A 17,789-nucleotide genomic window follows, 5' to 3' on the forward strand; every position below is an offset into this window, starting at 1 on the left:
TATGTGCAGCTCGAGTTTAACAAGCAAATATGGGAAAGCACGTGATATTCTTTATACTTAATATTACTTGCATGCACTAATATTATAGAACTTTGTACTCTGTTATTTCTTATGAAGACATCCATATCGAAGCAGCTAACAACTAACAATGTGTTTTCTGTGTTATCTTTGATCTTTTTATCTAATAATATATTAAGAAATATATATTCATACACTCAATAATACTTGTAAGCTGTTATATCTAATAAAATCTTTATTACAGGTGGCACTGAACCAAGAAACGCTTGAGCAATTTGTTATCTATATTTTACTGAAATGTACGTTTTTTGCAATATTTACATTGTAGTCTATGTTTTTGTTTTTACTTTTTGTACGCCAATGTCATACAATGCCTTTCAACATTCCAAACATGTTCTCTTTGCAGTCCAGTACCTATATTTCGACATCGATAATAAGAAAAAGCCGACATATTCCATGAACGAGAATTCCTATGAAAATCACTTAGGTATGAAAATAAAATAAATTACTTACTGGAATTTTCAAATTGTGTGCTGGTAGTCAGGAGTAGAGGGGATGTTGTTTCATTTGTCAAGTATTTCGCCACAGATTACATGTACCACACATGGCAGTTTGAAGTAACCCTATTTAGTATAACTTTAATATTTTACATAGTACAAAAACTTCTCATATAACATCCGTATTACTGGTGACAATGATATCCCCGATAAAAGAAAGAATTCAAGGAAAAATATATAAGAGAGGATAAGAGTTAGAACTTTATATTTTCTTGCTAAATCAATTGATATCATCCGTTATGAATGCTGAATAATCAAAAGATTAGTGTTTTGGCATTTTAGACATAACAGCTTAGCTGCAGATATAACTTATGTCAGCCGTATTGTTTATTTAGATTATGTAATATATCTAATTTTATAAAGACTTACAAAGATGTAAACAGGACATCTGTTCTTAGGCCAAAAGTCACTAAATGCTTTTGAATTAAACGTGCGATTAAGTCTGCAATATCCAAGTATACTGAACGTTTTAAATACTCTTCGTAAGTTTCTTATGATAATGCGGACGAGGAAGAATTTATAACAGATTTTTTATTCCTTGAAACTGACTGTAATAAGAACAGTTGCTATGTGCAGCATATGCTATATACGCAGCGTTCGCCTGTTGGCAGCAATATGTGGTACTTGAAACACAAAAAGTAAAAAAAATAAAGCTACTGTTTCGCAAACTGTAGATGGAACATTCTAAAAATAGCATTTTTGCAGTGTTTTTGGTACCAACTATTGGACATTGGCGGATAAATACAGTAACCCTATAAATTACAAGTATGTGTAAACAATTCTGGATTGGTATTCCTAGCTTACAGTTTACATATTAGCTGGTATAAAACTACACATTAATTACTTTTAAACATTCTACCCAGATAAATTGAACACTAGAAATGAGAGGTTATGACCGTTGTATCCTACAAATTACAATGTAAGTAATTCAGTCCAGAGGTCCCATCTCCTCATTGTTTTAAACTTACTAAGATGGTTCGGGATTAATTCATGGCGAACGAAAACATTCTTTACAGGAAAGGCATATCATACTTCGAAAAAGTTTATCTTAATAAAATATGTTGACATACTAGTATGAAAATACTGAACATTAATGTTCAAGGTTTGTTTTAGTTATAAGATATTTAAACTTTTCCTCAGTTTCAGTGCATTGTGTCACATAATGTGATATATGAAAATGTCGTCATCATAAATGCATAGGGAAAATGAGTCGGGAATATACTTTTTCTTATAGAGTATCTGTTTGATCATGTTTCAAAAGATCTATTTGAAAAATCGTCCCATTCATTAACTTGGGTTGCAGGTTTTCGGTCAGAGAAGGTGGTTCCAGTTATACTGTACAGGCCCCGTGCCCAGTTTAGGATTCTGCGATCCGTATGTTTTCGTTTGAAATATAAAACACTTCTGTTATTTTGCGTTTTCATTAGTTTATAGTTGTTACTATATAAATAGTTGTTTATGGTGAAGCTTGATTCCAGTTGAAAAACGCATAACAGAAAGGTTTTACAAGAAACATATCTCTGACGCAAATAAGCTTGAGTTACTTCATTGATATTTTCCTAAAAAATTATGTTGTTAAACATTCCAGTGACTGCAATTTCGGTTATATGTAGGCATAAATATTCTTTACATTATGAGATAATTTTCTGCAAAAAACATTTGATATCTCGTGCTACCATTTGAAAACCATAATGTAGCAAAATATTGACAATAAACGTAAAACTTTATAATTAATGATAAAACAAACAAAAAAAAAAAGTTCTAAAAATGTATTTTGCATTCGGTTTTTATGTCTTATGTTATGTTGTAAAAAAATCATTAAATAAAAACGTTTTCTCTCTCTCATACAACTTAACAAATAAGGCTAATAGATAATCAGAACTAAGACTGATGAAGTCAGATTATATAAAAGAATTATTTATCTAGTCGGTAGCCAGACTAGATCTTACGCACCGATAAATACACGAGTTATATTATGTATCTACCTTTGCCTATTATCCTGTTGTTTAATAATTTTATGTTTCTCGGTCAATAAATGCAAAATAATTTTCATTATCAATTTTACTCATCTGAAGAAATCCACAGATCATGTTTCTTTGCAAAAATATATGCCCTTTAATGTAATCATAATTAGGCTGACATAGGTGTATGCGAAAAATTATGAAACAAATCGCTATATAGTTTCCTGTATATATCCAGCACATACAGAGACCTGCCTCATTTAATGTGCCAATTAGATTTGCAAACGTCAACAATTTCCAGAAGCCGAAACTCGCAAATTCCTTATGCTCTCACTGAGAAAGTCAAGACACAGGTAACATAAATACAAATGAAGATCAAATTATTTTACAGAACTGATTTTATCTATTAGTAAACACTATTGGTGTTAATATAATTAACAGTTCAAGTATAATAGGTATGTATATTTGCCTATTGAGCATCCTTGTCTGTTATAATTCATCCAGAGTACATATCTAACTTATTTATACTAGTCTATTTTTATCGCTGTTCTTGTTAACCTGTGATGTTGTAAATTAATGTATATATCTGTTTGTATTGGAACTTGTTATCAAGTACTTGGAACAAGTTTAATTTTTTTCTGCATTTTCTGATTACTGGTGTATTTTTTATTTATTTGCAACTGCCAAGATAGAGAATATACCTATACTAACGTATATATCTCTTTTTGTGCGCTTTTGTTATTGAACGGGTAGCCGATCAACGAAATTAGTGCGCTCTGTACTAGTTATAACTCGCTTTGATACAATTTCTATGAAATATAAGTATGCCAGCACTTATGCTGTTCAAAAGCGGATAATGAATGCTCTCCACTTTGATTAATTATTTGCCTAGTAAGTTAATGATTTCAGTCAAAGAGCAACAGTTAACATGTCTGGAAATCTAAATAAAATCTTAGCTTTATATGTATGTATGTTTAAGCACAAATAATCATATAATCATAGTTTTCTTTGATAACTTAATTAATACTTAAAGATATATTTGACCAAAATTCGTGTTCGAAAATATGAATCAGTACTTTATAGTATCTATGTAAACATAATATTAACATGTTTCTTCATGTAAACGGTACTATGCGTTAGATTTTACACATTTATAGCTAAGCACAGGACAATTCTGTACTACTACTAAAAACTGGAAGTTCATTTAACAAAAGACTGCTATACATGTCATTTAATTGTGAATGTAACTCTACAAACACAGTTTACATAATCCATTTGATGAGGATTTTCTCCATTTTGTATATATTTAAAAATAAATTATTATAGTAAAAGATGTGCACAAAACGTTGCGATGGCAAGTTTTATAGAATATATGACCATTTAAACATATTGCAGGTTGACATTAACTTTGCTCCTGGGATGTATGTATATTTTGCTGCTGCTAGGAGAAGTGTATATTTTACTGCTGCTGGGATTAGTGTATGTTTTGCAGATCTTAAAGATAGAACATATGTTGAATTTGAATAGATAGAAAAGAATGATAACATACCAATATAAATGAAAATGATTTTATATTTCGCAATGCATATCTTGCATATCTGGAATGTGTCGCCTCCAACCTAGTCTCCAGCACTGTCTTAAGTAGAAGTCTATTATAAAAATACACTGAATGAACTTCACGGTCAATGATATTAAAAATATAACAATACCGAGTCAAAGTACTGGGAGACATGACATAATAATTTCAGTTGCAAAATATGTTTTTTGGTAATGTTGAAACATTCGTTAAAATACCTTATGTTATAGAAAATTTTAGCATTTTTAAATATGGCAAGCATATTTCATGCTTCGTTCTTGCAACGGATAAAGTGTGTCTGCGATACAAAGATATAGAGACTTATACTGGTACTGATATACAGGTCATAAGTTTGTTCCAAGTTTGTTTACCAGATAATACAGAACAGATGAACAAATCTATGAAAACAATCCCAAAAATTATATATATTATTCCATCTAAACGTTATCTGGAGGTTACCTAGATTGTCACCAGCTGGTATTAGGAAAACAATAACAAGGGCTTGAGAACTATTTTCCAGGTACGCAATATAAAATGTTGTTTGGTTTCGTCATGTGTGATCATTTATAATAATTTTTTAATAAGTAATTTTGCTATAAACCTCCTCTTTGAAGGTGAAATTTACTTGATTTACACATTTTTGTTTAAAAAAACCTTCCCGGTGTATAGACCCTGACTGTACTTTCGTTCATATGTATGCAATAGTATTCGCTACTTTGTTACTTTACGAAAATATTTTCTGCAAATACAATATCGGATACATCATAACAGAGAAAATTCCTAGTTAAATAGTTTCCATTTTCAAAATCGTTAAGTGGCAAAATACTGACTCTGCAAATGAAGAGGATAGGCCAGAATAATATTTTCAAAACTTATATTTTGAGTTTTGTTTTTTCCTATCACATTTTGTATACATGTAACTAAAAATCTGTTCAATGTAGGCGTTTTAAATAAAAGTAAAAATGTACAGGAAGAACATTTTGACAGTCATTCTGACTAATCCGAACAATCAAAAAGAAATGACCCATGCCGGGAATACAGAAATACAATCTTCAAGAATAAATACAGCGTAAATATTCACCACGACAACATAATACGTACATAATCGTGCAGACAAACTTTACATCTGTTACATTCTTTGGCAATTTTTGGAGAAATTCAGACCTTCATCTTTCGACGTGCCACAAGGAATCGAATTTAATGTGACACAAATATTGGCGAATTTAATTCGCAACATATATTCACGGATTTTATGTGCCACATTTATTTCACGTCTTTAATGTGCCATAATGATTCACGAAATGAATTCGCATGATGCAGGTGCAAGTTTTATGTGCAATAAGTATTAAAGAATTTAATGTACTACAAAGATTCATGAACATGATCATGTAATGTGCCATATATATTCCACTGTGGGGAATAACACATAATCGAAATAATCTCTAAACCAAAATTATATTTTTAAGAACATTTATAAATTTCCTTCCTACCATAATAAGATACGAACTTTAAACATAGCCTAACATATGACTAATGAAAATTGTTAAATTATTATGTAGTTGACAACAACAATAGATACTCTGTAGTTATTAACACTAAACAAAATAAGAAGCCTCAGTTTCTTGAAGTGTTCTAGATAATCAGAAAGTGATTGTGACTGAAACCTATATAGTTTTAGGATACATCTATGTTGCCATATGATAGGCTATATCTTATATTTACAGCAAAAATTGCTTCAATATTGTCCCATATTATTCATAAATCTATTTTGGTTTAAAGATTATTTTGATCATATGATTCCCCAAATTTACAGTTTCACATAAATTCACGAATCAATTTGCACAACATATTTATGCATTTCTTGTGCCATACATATCCACAAACATTTCGCAGCATTCAAATCTGTTGCAAATCCCTCACGCTCAAATTGAGAAAAACAAGACACGGGTAATATAAATACATATTGCCAATATATGAATTTATCTAAACACATTTGGTGTGAAGACAATTAACACAGTTCAAGTTTAACAAGCATGCAGCAACAGCGTCTGTGATAGTTCATTCACAGTACAGATCTAAATTATTAATCCAGTTATTTCGATATTAACGGTGTTCATGTATAAAATACCTGTGATGATTGCTTAACCTGTTACCTGGCGGGAAATTATATGAGCCGTGCCATGAGAAAATCAACATAGTGGGTTTGCGACCAGCATGGATCCAGACCAGACTGCGCATCCGCTTTTAAAGCCTATTGGAATTGGAGAAACTGTTAGCGAACAGCATGGATCCTGACCAGACTGCGCGGATGCGCAGGCTGGTCTGGATATATGCTGGTCGCAAAGCCACTATTTTGGTTTTCCCATGACACGGCTCATATATGATTGGATTAACAACCTTGACATACTGTAAAAAAGTAGTACACTTCTGTAATTTAAGTTTACTTCCTGCATTTACTTGCAAAAATAATTATAATCACCGTTGATAAGATCAATTACATAATTATGGAAATAATGTATTTTCAGATTTTTATTCTTATTACTTTTATTATTTAAAAGTCCATAACTTAATATAATTTCAATTATATTGATATTTAACATAATCTTAGTGGTGCATTTTGTATTTAGCTAGAATTGCTTTAATATAAAGTTGTTTAATGTGCTTCTAAATCTGAAATTTAAAAATGAATTTTATTTCAGCTACATGTCAGATTTTACTAACTTTTGGCTTGTATGAGTGTATCTCATACAGCAAAACACATAACAACGCGGTTTTAGATCAGAAATGATTAATAGGTTCAACCAAGAAATCAAGGAAAACGTATGCCTAATGCCTGTGCAGATTGAATTTTGATAAACAGATCCTAAGTGGAAAACGAAACATAATTTGTTCAAAATGAATTCCAAGATTATATTTGGAAATGAACTAAACTGTCATAAATTTCACAACTTAAAGCAGAGTACCAGTTACAAAAAAAAAAAAAAAAAAAAAAAAAATAAAAATAAAGGTTCCCATTACTTAACAGATAGTCCATCAACTGAAAGTTCTAAACTATATACACTCACAGAAACCAAGGAAAGAGAACGAGTTACATAATAGACTATAATGCATGAAATAATTTAGTGCGCTCGTTAATTTGCAGCGTGATAACGCTGCTGTAGAAGTAATTAGTTTTGATACCATTTCAAGAGAATATTAGTATACCTGTTCTATCAAAGGTTCAAAAGAAGCTAATGAAAGCTTTCAATTTTGATTAATTACGTTCCTGATAAGTTAATGATTACAGTCAAAGAGCAACATTAAACATGTCTGGAAATATACATCAAATCTAAGCTCTTAATGCACGTGTGTTAACCCTTACCCTACTAAATTTCTATAATGATTTTTGCATCTTTCAATCTGGACAGTTTCATTAACTGTTAAAAGGGATCCTTACCAAAAATATACTAGCTGAATGATGAACAGTACAGATCCTTATCATACTGCTGTTCTGGTCGCAAAGGCAGAATCAGTTTTGTCCCAATGATAAGGGTAAAACTGCATGTTACTTTGGATTTTTTATGCTAACTTAAAGAGTTTATGCAGTAATAAGGCCATATGTACTTGGTCTTTTCATTTTTCATGTATACTTGTATATCAATTAGTAGTATCAAATTATTTGATGTGTAAATGGTTGAAATAACAACAACCACAACTACAACAACAACAGTGACAATACAATGTATTTCCCCCCAAAATTGAATGACAACTACTTCTTAGGTATGTTCGAGATCTCATTTTACTGCCAATGATGCAACTGTACAAAACCAGATTATTGAATACAGGATAAAAGTCTAACAGCATCTAAATCTCTTTGCTATCTAAAGTTTAAACAAAAACATGCCGTTTAGACTAATCATAAGAATAATATATAATACATCTTCGAACAATAAATAATATAAGAAATACATTAATTTAAAGTGGTCCAGTGGTAAACACGCTGAAATGTTAATCCAGAGGTACAGAGGTTTTAGTTCGAATCCCTGTCCAGACACTTGAAATTTCTGAGATGCTCTTGAGTTTCTCCCGCCTACTGCGAGATTGACTAACTTGATATATTTTCAGACCCAACGAATCGTTTTTGTTAGTTCATTTTGGATACTAATTCTGGAATGACTGGTATTATATCCATAAATAGTTAAACAGGCAAGGGACATTTTAAAGAATAGCGAAGTGTTACTAAGACAACCTCTACCCCTGTTCCAAAGGTTTTCCCGCGTTCTGTCTATCTGTTCAGATCGCTCTGTGTCTGTACTGACAGATAATGAATTTTGTCTGACAGTGTGTAGCTGCCTAAGTACGTAAAACAACATTCAACTTAAAAAATATTCTGTTAAAATATATTGTAATCTAAACACATCAAGCAAAGGAAATACAGTATTAAAACTGGAAAAAAACAATTATGTATATATAAGAAAAAATACAAGAAGGTTTATCAACTGTCTTTATCAATAACTTAGCTTTTATCAAGTTTATCTCATTTTAGAGGAAACTGACGAAAGGTATGAGAAGACAAGTGTCCTTCAGCAAAAATGTCACTGAATGTTTATAAACAAGACCTAGAAATATCAAGCATTTTACATGTATTTAGAAACAATCTCCTTGGTGCTTTGATATTGTAATAACCTACTCTCAGCCTTTCAATTGGTCGCACGAAAAGCAAGGTAAATAATCTCTATGTTAGTTAAAAGCTTCGGTCTTTCTCGTTACTTTCAAGCAGTAATCCTATCGTGATACCAACCAATTTAGTCCTGAAGACTAGAGAAAACTTGGTTCCAGAAGACACAAGAAAACATTTGATTCCGAAAGACAAGAACAGTTTTGTTCCCCGAAAACACTTCATATTAACAACTCAAATAATTGAACGCGGGATCGCATTTTCTGGACATAAATATATAGTTAACACCAGAAATTAATCATGAAGAGAACAAAATCTTCTACAAGCACAGTAATATCTAGATGTCCAGATGCTTACTGGTCGTAATCTTTCACAAACGTAACTTATTAATAAGTAATTTTGATCTTACCACATACTGTGAGATGTAATTAACTGGATATATTTTCAGACCCAGGGAATCTTTTTGGTTTGTTCTTATTGGAAAATATTTCTAATACGATTCTTGCATTATATTCTTAACTATTGTGATTAAGCATATACATTTTGTGCTTTATAACCAAATTCCTGCTTTAATGTCTTCTGCATTAAATATATCATATCTGTAAATATTCGTAGTTTATCATTTGTTTTTTTTTTAATATCATTAGTAAGTGAATAGTAATAAAGACATGGAAAGAGTGAAACGGATTTATTCTTTACCTAGCACATTTTACATTCATCTCTGTACAGTGTTCTTTTAGCCTTGCAAAGAACTTTTATCAGTAAATTAAGCCGTTCTTACATAATACCGAGAGTAATTATTTTCCTCAATCAGTGATATTGGATAGCAGCCATGTCGAATCTGCTTGCTGATACATGATATATTAAACAATTGGGCGAAATTTGTTCTTAAAATTATTCGGCACTTTCCCCACCACTAAGAAAAGTGAACAAAATATAACGTTTTAAATGATGACCATTCATTTATTCTTTTAAACATGATATTGTCAGTCAGTATGAACAGAGATGTTTGCTACATCCTAAAGAAATAAAATGATGGGTTCCCATAGTACATATACCATTATTCTTTCAACCTTTTAGCCATACACAAATCTGATGCGACCATGCGTAAAAACATTCTTCAACATACCTCCGTCCATCTCCGCTAGAGTCTCCTGGGCATCCCTGTGAGCCCTATAGTTTGACCAACAGCAGGGCTCAATTTGTTTCTCATCCAAACCCCAGAAGGCCAACTCCTCCTCAAAAAGGGGCCCGCAAACATCTGTTGGTGCATGCAGCTTTCCTGTCCGGTAATAATTCAGTATCATATTAAAAACACCTGGATGGCGGTCAAAAAAGTATTCCCCTGACTCGGAATCAAAATCGGGATTATGTCCCCTACTATTTGTAAGCCAGGCCAGTCGCGTGTCCGGAATGTTCTTAAGCGTTGATCGATAGGTTTCGTACCTGATCCCACCAACGTTAATAACAATCTTGTGTTCATTTCTCCTGATTGCACTTCCAGACGTTCGTGGTAGAATTGACGACTTTGGGGCAATCAAAGAACGTCGTGAGAAGTCTACAGCCGTCATATTTGAGAATTTTCACAGGTCAGATTTTAATATATTTGTAACCGAATCATTTACATTGTTACTAAGAAATACTTAATTCAAATTCAGTGTTAGCTAATCTAAAATATGTACCAAAATTTAACCGTAACTACTCATCATCTCATTGTAATTCCTGTTGGAAAGTTTAAGAAAAAAATTAGGAAAAAATTAAAAAAAATGTAAATCCGAATTGGTATCAGCACTATGTAACTACTCTTCGAAATGAAATTTACATCGATGCACATTTATATCCATACGTTTAATGCTTTATCCTTCTAGGTTGAAACGACAAAGTCCGTGCTATCTCCTTACGTGAGTTCTCAGGTCTTAGCGTTATCTCCATTGCATTATGGGAAATATTACTACGCACCCACATGTCCTTATGTCGTTATTCATTATTTTCAAAACAATCTGACAGCACCAGCTCATGTACTCTCTGACAGGTAGCTAATCAGCCTTATTGGCTTTACAGAAATATCAAAGAGCTTTCAGCAATTGCATACTTACAGGTAAATACTCTTTTTATCTACCGCACGTGGTGTATTCAGCTAAGTACCGTAAAATGTCAACGATCCGTATCATACTTTCTAGACGCTTTTTGTATAATCTCTTATATTTTTATTGAAAAAATTAATTCCTTACTCATAAAAAATACGGGTTCATCACAAATCTTGGCAAGTTGTTATGAAAAAACCTGGTCTTAATGTATTGTAGTTTATTTAACAGCTTGATTGTGATCATTATAGTAGGAGAAAATTATATATACTAAGGTTACTGAAATATCATTATTATACTAGGACTGTTTAATCCACTTTTTACTCATGGAAGCATAATGATCCTAGTCTGCAAATACATATAGTTTATTCGGATTTTTGTTTCATGCTTACAAAAATCTTCTTAATGATTTCAATACCCTTTACTGTGTCTTGTGGCGACCGCAAAATCGCCACATACTTAGCGACCGTAAAATTGCCACATACTTAGCGACCGTAAAATCGCCACATACTTAGCGACCGTAAAATCGCCACATACTTAGCCCTATAAGGTACTACTACGTCTGTGACAGCTATTAGGGTAATAAATTTTGTTTAATCTTACTTCAAAATAGATTTCCATATATACTCATGCTTGGGGACCTGCAGAATGTTTCACCTTTGTTTTACTCCCATATTCAGACTCTATCAACCTTAGTTTGTTTTCTGTTTGCTTTTTTATTTTCCGAATCTCCTCCTTGACCTTAACCTTAACAACAGTAGTCTTTTCGTTCCGTTTGACAGCTGTTAACCTTTAGCCTGTGGACGGCAAGCGATTCTGCCTTTGCGACCAGTGCAGACCAAGATCAAGGCTGATCATGGTCTGCACTGTTCGCTATGTAGTCAGTAAATTTTCAAATAAGAAGTGGTACTGTCCAAACTGAATGACGGACCAGTTCATTTTAGAAATTAGCAGGCTAAAGGTTAAAGTCGCCCCGTACTTAGACTTAGTCTTGTAATTGAAGAACTCTCTAAACTCCTAAATAACTGTGAAATCGTTACATCTTTCCTCTACGTCAAATCGCTTAAAACCTATGTATGATATGTAAATTATGTGTAAAAATATCAATTTCCTGGAATAAACGTTTGAAATATGAAGTGTAATTAAGATAACGCAATGTTGACGTCATCATTCTGAATGATGTCCTGTATAATATTTCCACTGTTTGATACCGGTATTCTGAAAGTACTTTTTCTGCATAAATAAAGATATGCAAGGGGTTTCAGCCAGTCAAACGAGTCTTGTCTTATCTCAGAAGAACCACGTCTTTTTGAAGTAGGCGGGTCGAATTAAATGTTAAAATCAGCCAAACCTTTCATTTCAGTTTACATCAAATAGTATACACAATTCAAAAGGCATAAATAAAAAAAGTCATAATAATTGAATGTTACATACATAGAGAATTGTAACTTTTATATAAAAGTATGACAATTATCTTCTAGAAAATTCTTATAATAATCAAGGTTTAACAAGAGCAAATGATTAGAGGCAAAGCATTTCACGAAATGGAAGTCAGCAGATGGTACTTTGCGTTTTTTGTATTTTGTCTGACATGTTTCATCAAAGTCATGAAGGCATAACATTAATGTTTACAGAACTTGGTTTATTTTAAGACAGAGACTAATACTGACAAGAGAAAGATCTTGTAACAGTAAGATGCAACAGAAAACAAAGTTTTGAACTAATATTTTCTTTAGGTTGCAGCAATAAATTCTGATCAAATTACATTCTCAATACGTTTCTGTTAAGTGCTTACTCTAGAAGTAAGTATTATACGTTAGAAACACATGTTTCAATGTTTTAAGAGGGACTTAACTGTTTAAACAGGAATATACAATAGCACATGAACAATTATAGATTATAAAACATGTGCAAATAATATACAATAGAACAGTTGATATAAAATCACTATTCTAAAGCTTGGCTACGATGTATAAAGGCGAGGTTATTTAGTTTCAGAACATCATTTTTTTTGTTCTCATGTTTAAATGACATCATGCAGATATTTAAATGCCCTACGGTTCTTAGTTACTTTTGTTTTATACAACTAAACGAATGTAATGCCATGCAGTTGGTTTCTGCTTATGGTTCCGGTGTAAGGCGGATCACTTCAGCAGGTGTTATACTAGTTCTTTCGCTCGATGTCGGTGAAATTATACATATTTCATGTAAACGTCTTATCGCAAAGAACAGCTTATGATACTGAAACAAGATTTGCACATTTTCCCGGAAAAAATTTTGATAAATGATTTTTACCAAAGATAACATAATGACGTCACAGTATCTCCATTTTCCACAGTATGCTTATCTTTTAGTTACTTAAAAGTACGTGCTGCGACACAGGCAGAGTCTTAGGCGTTTTAAATGATTTTCGAAAGTTTTTTCTTGTTTATTTTGCCTCAAAATTGCTTAACACTATTGTTTATGTGAAGTACGCTTGGTAAATTACTGATGCTTAAACAGACCATGTGCTAAAATGTACTAAAAGTAATAACATTCAATAGTGTTAAAACGACAAAAAATAACTATACATTTCGAAGAAAATGTAATTTCCTACCAAAATTTTCAATGTTTCTCATTATTTTAGGTATTATACTCCTCTTCAGGAACAAACGTTTGTATACTAACACTTTTCAGATTTTCTTTTATATAAACGAAGGAAGGATTTTACCGTCTATTGTCTTGTTGATTAAAACACGTATCGCAAAATGACCTACGTTGTACTTTTGGCTATTCCGCCTAAAAAAGGATTCCAGATAAGTATCCCTTCCTGGGTAATTCGAACGTATTACAATGGAAATAGATATTAGTTTTGCCTGCTTTGTTGGCAAATAAAACACGTTTAGAGTTCAGACCTTCATAATTAGATTACTACGCATCTGAACTCAAAACTGGGTTTTATTTGCCAACAAAGTACGGAAAATTAAAATCTATTTTCCAAATATAACATTGATTCCGCATCTGCGATGATATACAAATTTCTATGCTTTTTTCTATGCTCTATTGTATTGAATTCACAGTGTAAACGGGTCTAGACGTCAAGCGTTTCACAGGCTAGGATAGTTTACATACTTCACATCAACATATGAAACACATGTACTCGTATATTAACGGATGTTAGACATGGACAGCAATGGTTCTTACTCGAACTTAAAATGTCTGGCAATCGTACAGCCGTCGAAAGTTGTTGAGTTCAAGGATATTCTGCTTAGCTACTTACGCGAAACTAGCCTTAGTTCTTCAAATATATCGGATAAAAACAATTTTGTATTTAAAGACCCACCACATCCTAGTAACCTACTTCGTTCTCCCACATGAACTCTGTGCAAATCATTCCGATCATACTGGTATAATGCAGCTATTCTACAAGATGACATATGGACAATTAAGGCCACTCCTGAATTAATATTTTCACAACTTCATCTGCAAACTTATTCAGTCAATCTCTTTTCAGTAGAGTTTTAAAAACATAATAATAACTGCCTTACATTGTACGAACAATGTGTGGTCTAAACTCGTCTTAATACATCAAGTACTGTACATACTGCAACATTAATTTCAAAATATATTTAGACAGTAAACACATCGTCTGGGCCTTATCTATGTAATTTTGTAACCAGATACTTATAATTCTCATTTTTTTCACGCAAATCATGTATAATAACCATCTTGGAAATACAATATCCATAATAAAACCTGTTATCACTCGTGCAAATCATAAATCAGATCACAGAGCAATTTCCTCTGCCATTGGTGCATTCTAGAATTAAGAAATAATTTATAGCAAAAGAGTGCCCTCGTGAAATTATAACGCCCGACGTATAACCGCCCATCGTGCATAAATAGTGTTAAAACACGGTTTGCTATAAATTATTTCAATTCTAATATGCCTTTAATCTAAAACAGTAGATGAAATAAAGTGGCGCTCTTTCTTGGTCGCAAAAACACTTTGACATCACCGCACGTTAACCTGACGTCATTCTAGAGTGAGCGTGTTTTAACAGAGACAAGTATATTAGAATGGTACTTTTTCGTAATAATTCTTTCATTTTAAACATTTAAATAGGAATCAATTATTCTAGCCGTGCTTTATTTAAGAGACATGTCCAGGCCGTTTCTTTCAGTTTCCATTTTGTTATAAATATAGGGGCTTTTTGAGATGGATACAGGTATATAATTGATTTGACGATGAGGCACTGAATTTTCTTAAATAATGAAAGTTATATCTGAATTACGTTATAAATGGTTGTCAAAATAAAATAATAACCATAGAAAACATTTACCAATGCATTTTATTTCTGGTCTAACTTATTCACATGGCAATAACTTCTAACTGTTTTCATAAATGAAAACATGTTTAAGAAAAGAATATTCAAATGTACAATAGTTATGAAAAGTAAACTTTAATTTAACTGATACTTGTGTTTTGAAGTTCAGTTCAGGTACATTTTCCTATGTTTAAAATTAATAACTCTGTTTCCACCACTTAATTTCTGTCAGGGAAATTAAAAAGCATAAAACCTGGTATCGAAGAAGTAGTTTCTTCACTTTTATTTCATTTCCAAAACCTGAATGAATTTGAAGTTTTTAAGATCTTGGAAATAACATGTCACTGAGCACTGGCTTGACTGCGTGTGGCAGATATAGTCAATGCACAGGTATAGGTAAAAAACGTATTCTTTACTTTACTTTGTCCAAGAAATGATTATTTTTTCTGTACCGTTAGAATTTGAGAAAAGGAGAGTATGACAACTTCTTTGATATGAAACTAAAAGCCTGGACAGCAGAAAAGCGGCTGCTGCGCTTACACGGTACGTATCAGGTACGCAAACAGTTACTGTCCTTTTCTCTTGAACAGGCAAAACATAAATCAGTTTTCGTATTTACTATTACATCAATTATGTGGACAAAGTGAGCGGAGATAGAGAACGACACCGTGTTATGTTTGACTTAAGTTCATTATGGTAAATGATACAGCTGTTTGTTTCACAAAGCTACAGAATTTAAACTTACTTTTTTTTTACGAAAAATCTTCTTTAAGTAAATCATATTTTAATGTTTTTTTCCAAGGATCACACAGACGAATTAAAATGTTATAGTTATGTCAAACATTTATAGTCTATGGCCAATGCGGCTTCTTAACAGATAACTGAAGACGGAAGTTAAAACCTTCGTGAAAGATGCTCAATGGTTGTTTTAAAATTTAATTACACATATAATATCACTGTACGTGCATCTTCTTATAGAATCTTGATCCTGCTACAACAAATTGTTTGATAATTAGAGCCAATATTTAGCCAGACAATACTAAATACAGTGGTGTTTTTCTTTATAAGAATAATATGACCCTTGTGATTCATAAGTGCACTTTAATTCACCGCAAAAGAGCTACGACCTTTCTGCATATTTGTGACTGCTTATGTCAAACAACCTGTTTGCCACTACAGATGAATTTTAAATCAATTGTAAATTTCAGACATATTTTTACAAGATATCATTTACATTTTTTGTAAACTTTCACCAGTGTTTTGCTGCATTAATTTTATTAGACTTATTCAACAGATCTTTATTGTACCCGCCTGTTATAAACATCTTGTGCATCAATTACCACAGTATTTAAAGGAAATCTTCCATAAAATATAAGAGCATTGCTGTAAACATACTTTTATTTTTGCTACTAAATATGCTTTGGTGGTCTTCGTTTTTTTCTTTTGTACCGTATTGCACAATCCGATTCTTAATCAAAGTGCTCAAAGCGCTGATGGTGGCTGCTAATCAATGTTCAAAATATTACAAAGAAAGCGGCAACTGAGGAATTGTTAATATAAACCATAAGAACATTTTTTGCATTTTTTTAATATTCGGCTTTGGTTTCAAAATTAATCCTTTTTCACTGCCAGTCATTGTTTACATACACACTGATTCAGTCTTTAACGAACAGTTTTGATCCTGACGAAAACTACAACATGAATTGCATCGAAGATGTTTTACTATGAATAAATAATACAAGCTTTTTCTCCAAATCATTCAGCTTTTAAGATTTCTTTTTAAAGCTTTTGGGCAGTGTCTGTCATGAATTATTATACACACTGATTTAGTCCGTATCAGATAGCTGTGGTTTTCATGAGAAAGAAAACAACACAAACATGCACCATAAATGCATCTCAGAACGTTAAGTCTGCAGCCAGTGTATTTTAGAGGTGCATTAATTATCACTCCATCTGTTATATTCAAAAGTTCGCTAGACATAACAGCAGGTTTCGCAAAAATGCTAGACATTAAGTCAGACAAGCTTACAACTTTAGTCAGATCGAGAAAAACGTCGAAAAATATGTAACGCGAAACGAATCCGCGCAGTCTGGTCAGAATCCATGCTGTTTGCTTTCAAAGCCTATTGCAACTAGAGAAACCGTTAGCGAACAGCAAGGATCCTGGCCAGAGTGTTTGATCTGGGTCCATGCTGGTCACAAATGCACTATGTTGTTTTTCTCATGGTGCGACTCGGATGAATTTAGCTGAAGTTAGCATAATCTGTCTTGAAACAATTCAATTTTTAAGTTGGTCAAATCTTTTATCCGACGACTTGCTACAGTCTGACAGATTGCCGTTTCAAAAAGGCGAGTATTAGTATCCTCGCTGCGCCCACTTTCACTTTAATGAAATCGTGATACAGTAGCCCCACTTAGTCAAAGCGAGCTTGCAACGTTTGTCAGCTTGGGCGACCTGTGGGTTTCCACGTTGATTATTCGTGTTTTGTCAGACGAAATTGTACCGAATACATGTGTATCTATGCATACATATAGTATTTTATATTGTACATTTGCTGAAGGAAGATTATCCGTGAGCTGGGAATATTATTTAGAAAACATACATGTCTTTGATTCTCACGGCATTTCA

General features: G+C 32.5%; 1 protein-coding gene across 13 annotated transcripts in view; it reads right to left on the reverse strand.

Annotated features, from left to right (window-relative positions):
- The window catches only part of LOC123537481 (potassium voltage-gated channel protein Shaw-like), a 47,129-nt gene extending 36,292 nt beyond the window's left edge, over positions 1-10,837 (reverse strand). For 6 of the 13 annotated variants that reach the window (XM_045321206.2, XM_045321204.2, XM_045321205.2 and 3 more), the window contains exon 1: positions 9,899-10,835. In XM_045321206.2, coding sequence (XP_045177141.1) covers positions 9,899-10,340 — 442 coding nt within the window. In that variant the 5' untranslated portion in view covers positions 10,341-10,835. Of the gene's footprint in view, positions 1-9,898 lie in introns of all 13 variants that reach the window. The other 7 variants (XM_045321210.2, XM_045321208.2, XM_045321209.2 and 4 more) reach the window with 2 other exon arrangements.
- Between the last annotated feature and the right edge of the window lie 6,952 nt (positions 10,838-17,789).

The sequence above is a fragment of the Mercenaria mercenaria genome, chromosome 17 (assembly GCF_021730395.1).
Source record: "Mercenaria mercenaria strain notata chromosome 17, MADL_Memer_1, whole genome shotgun sequence".
Classification (NCBI taxonomy): domain Eukaryota; kingdom Metazoa; phylum Mollusca; class Bivalvia; order Venerida; family Veneridae; genus Mercenaria; species Mercenaria mercenaria.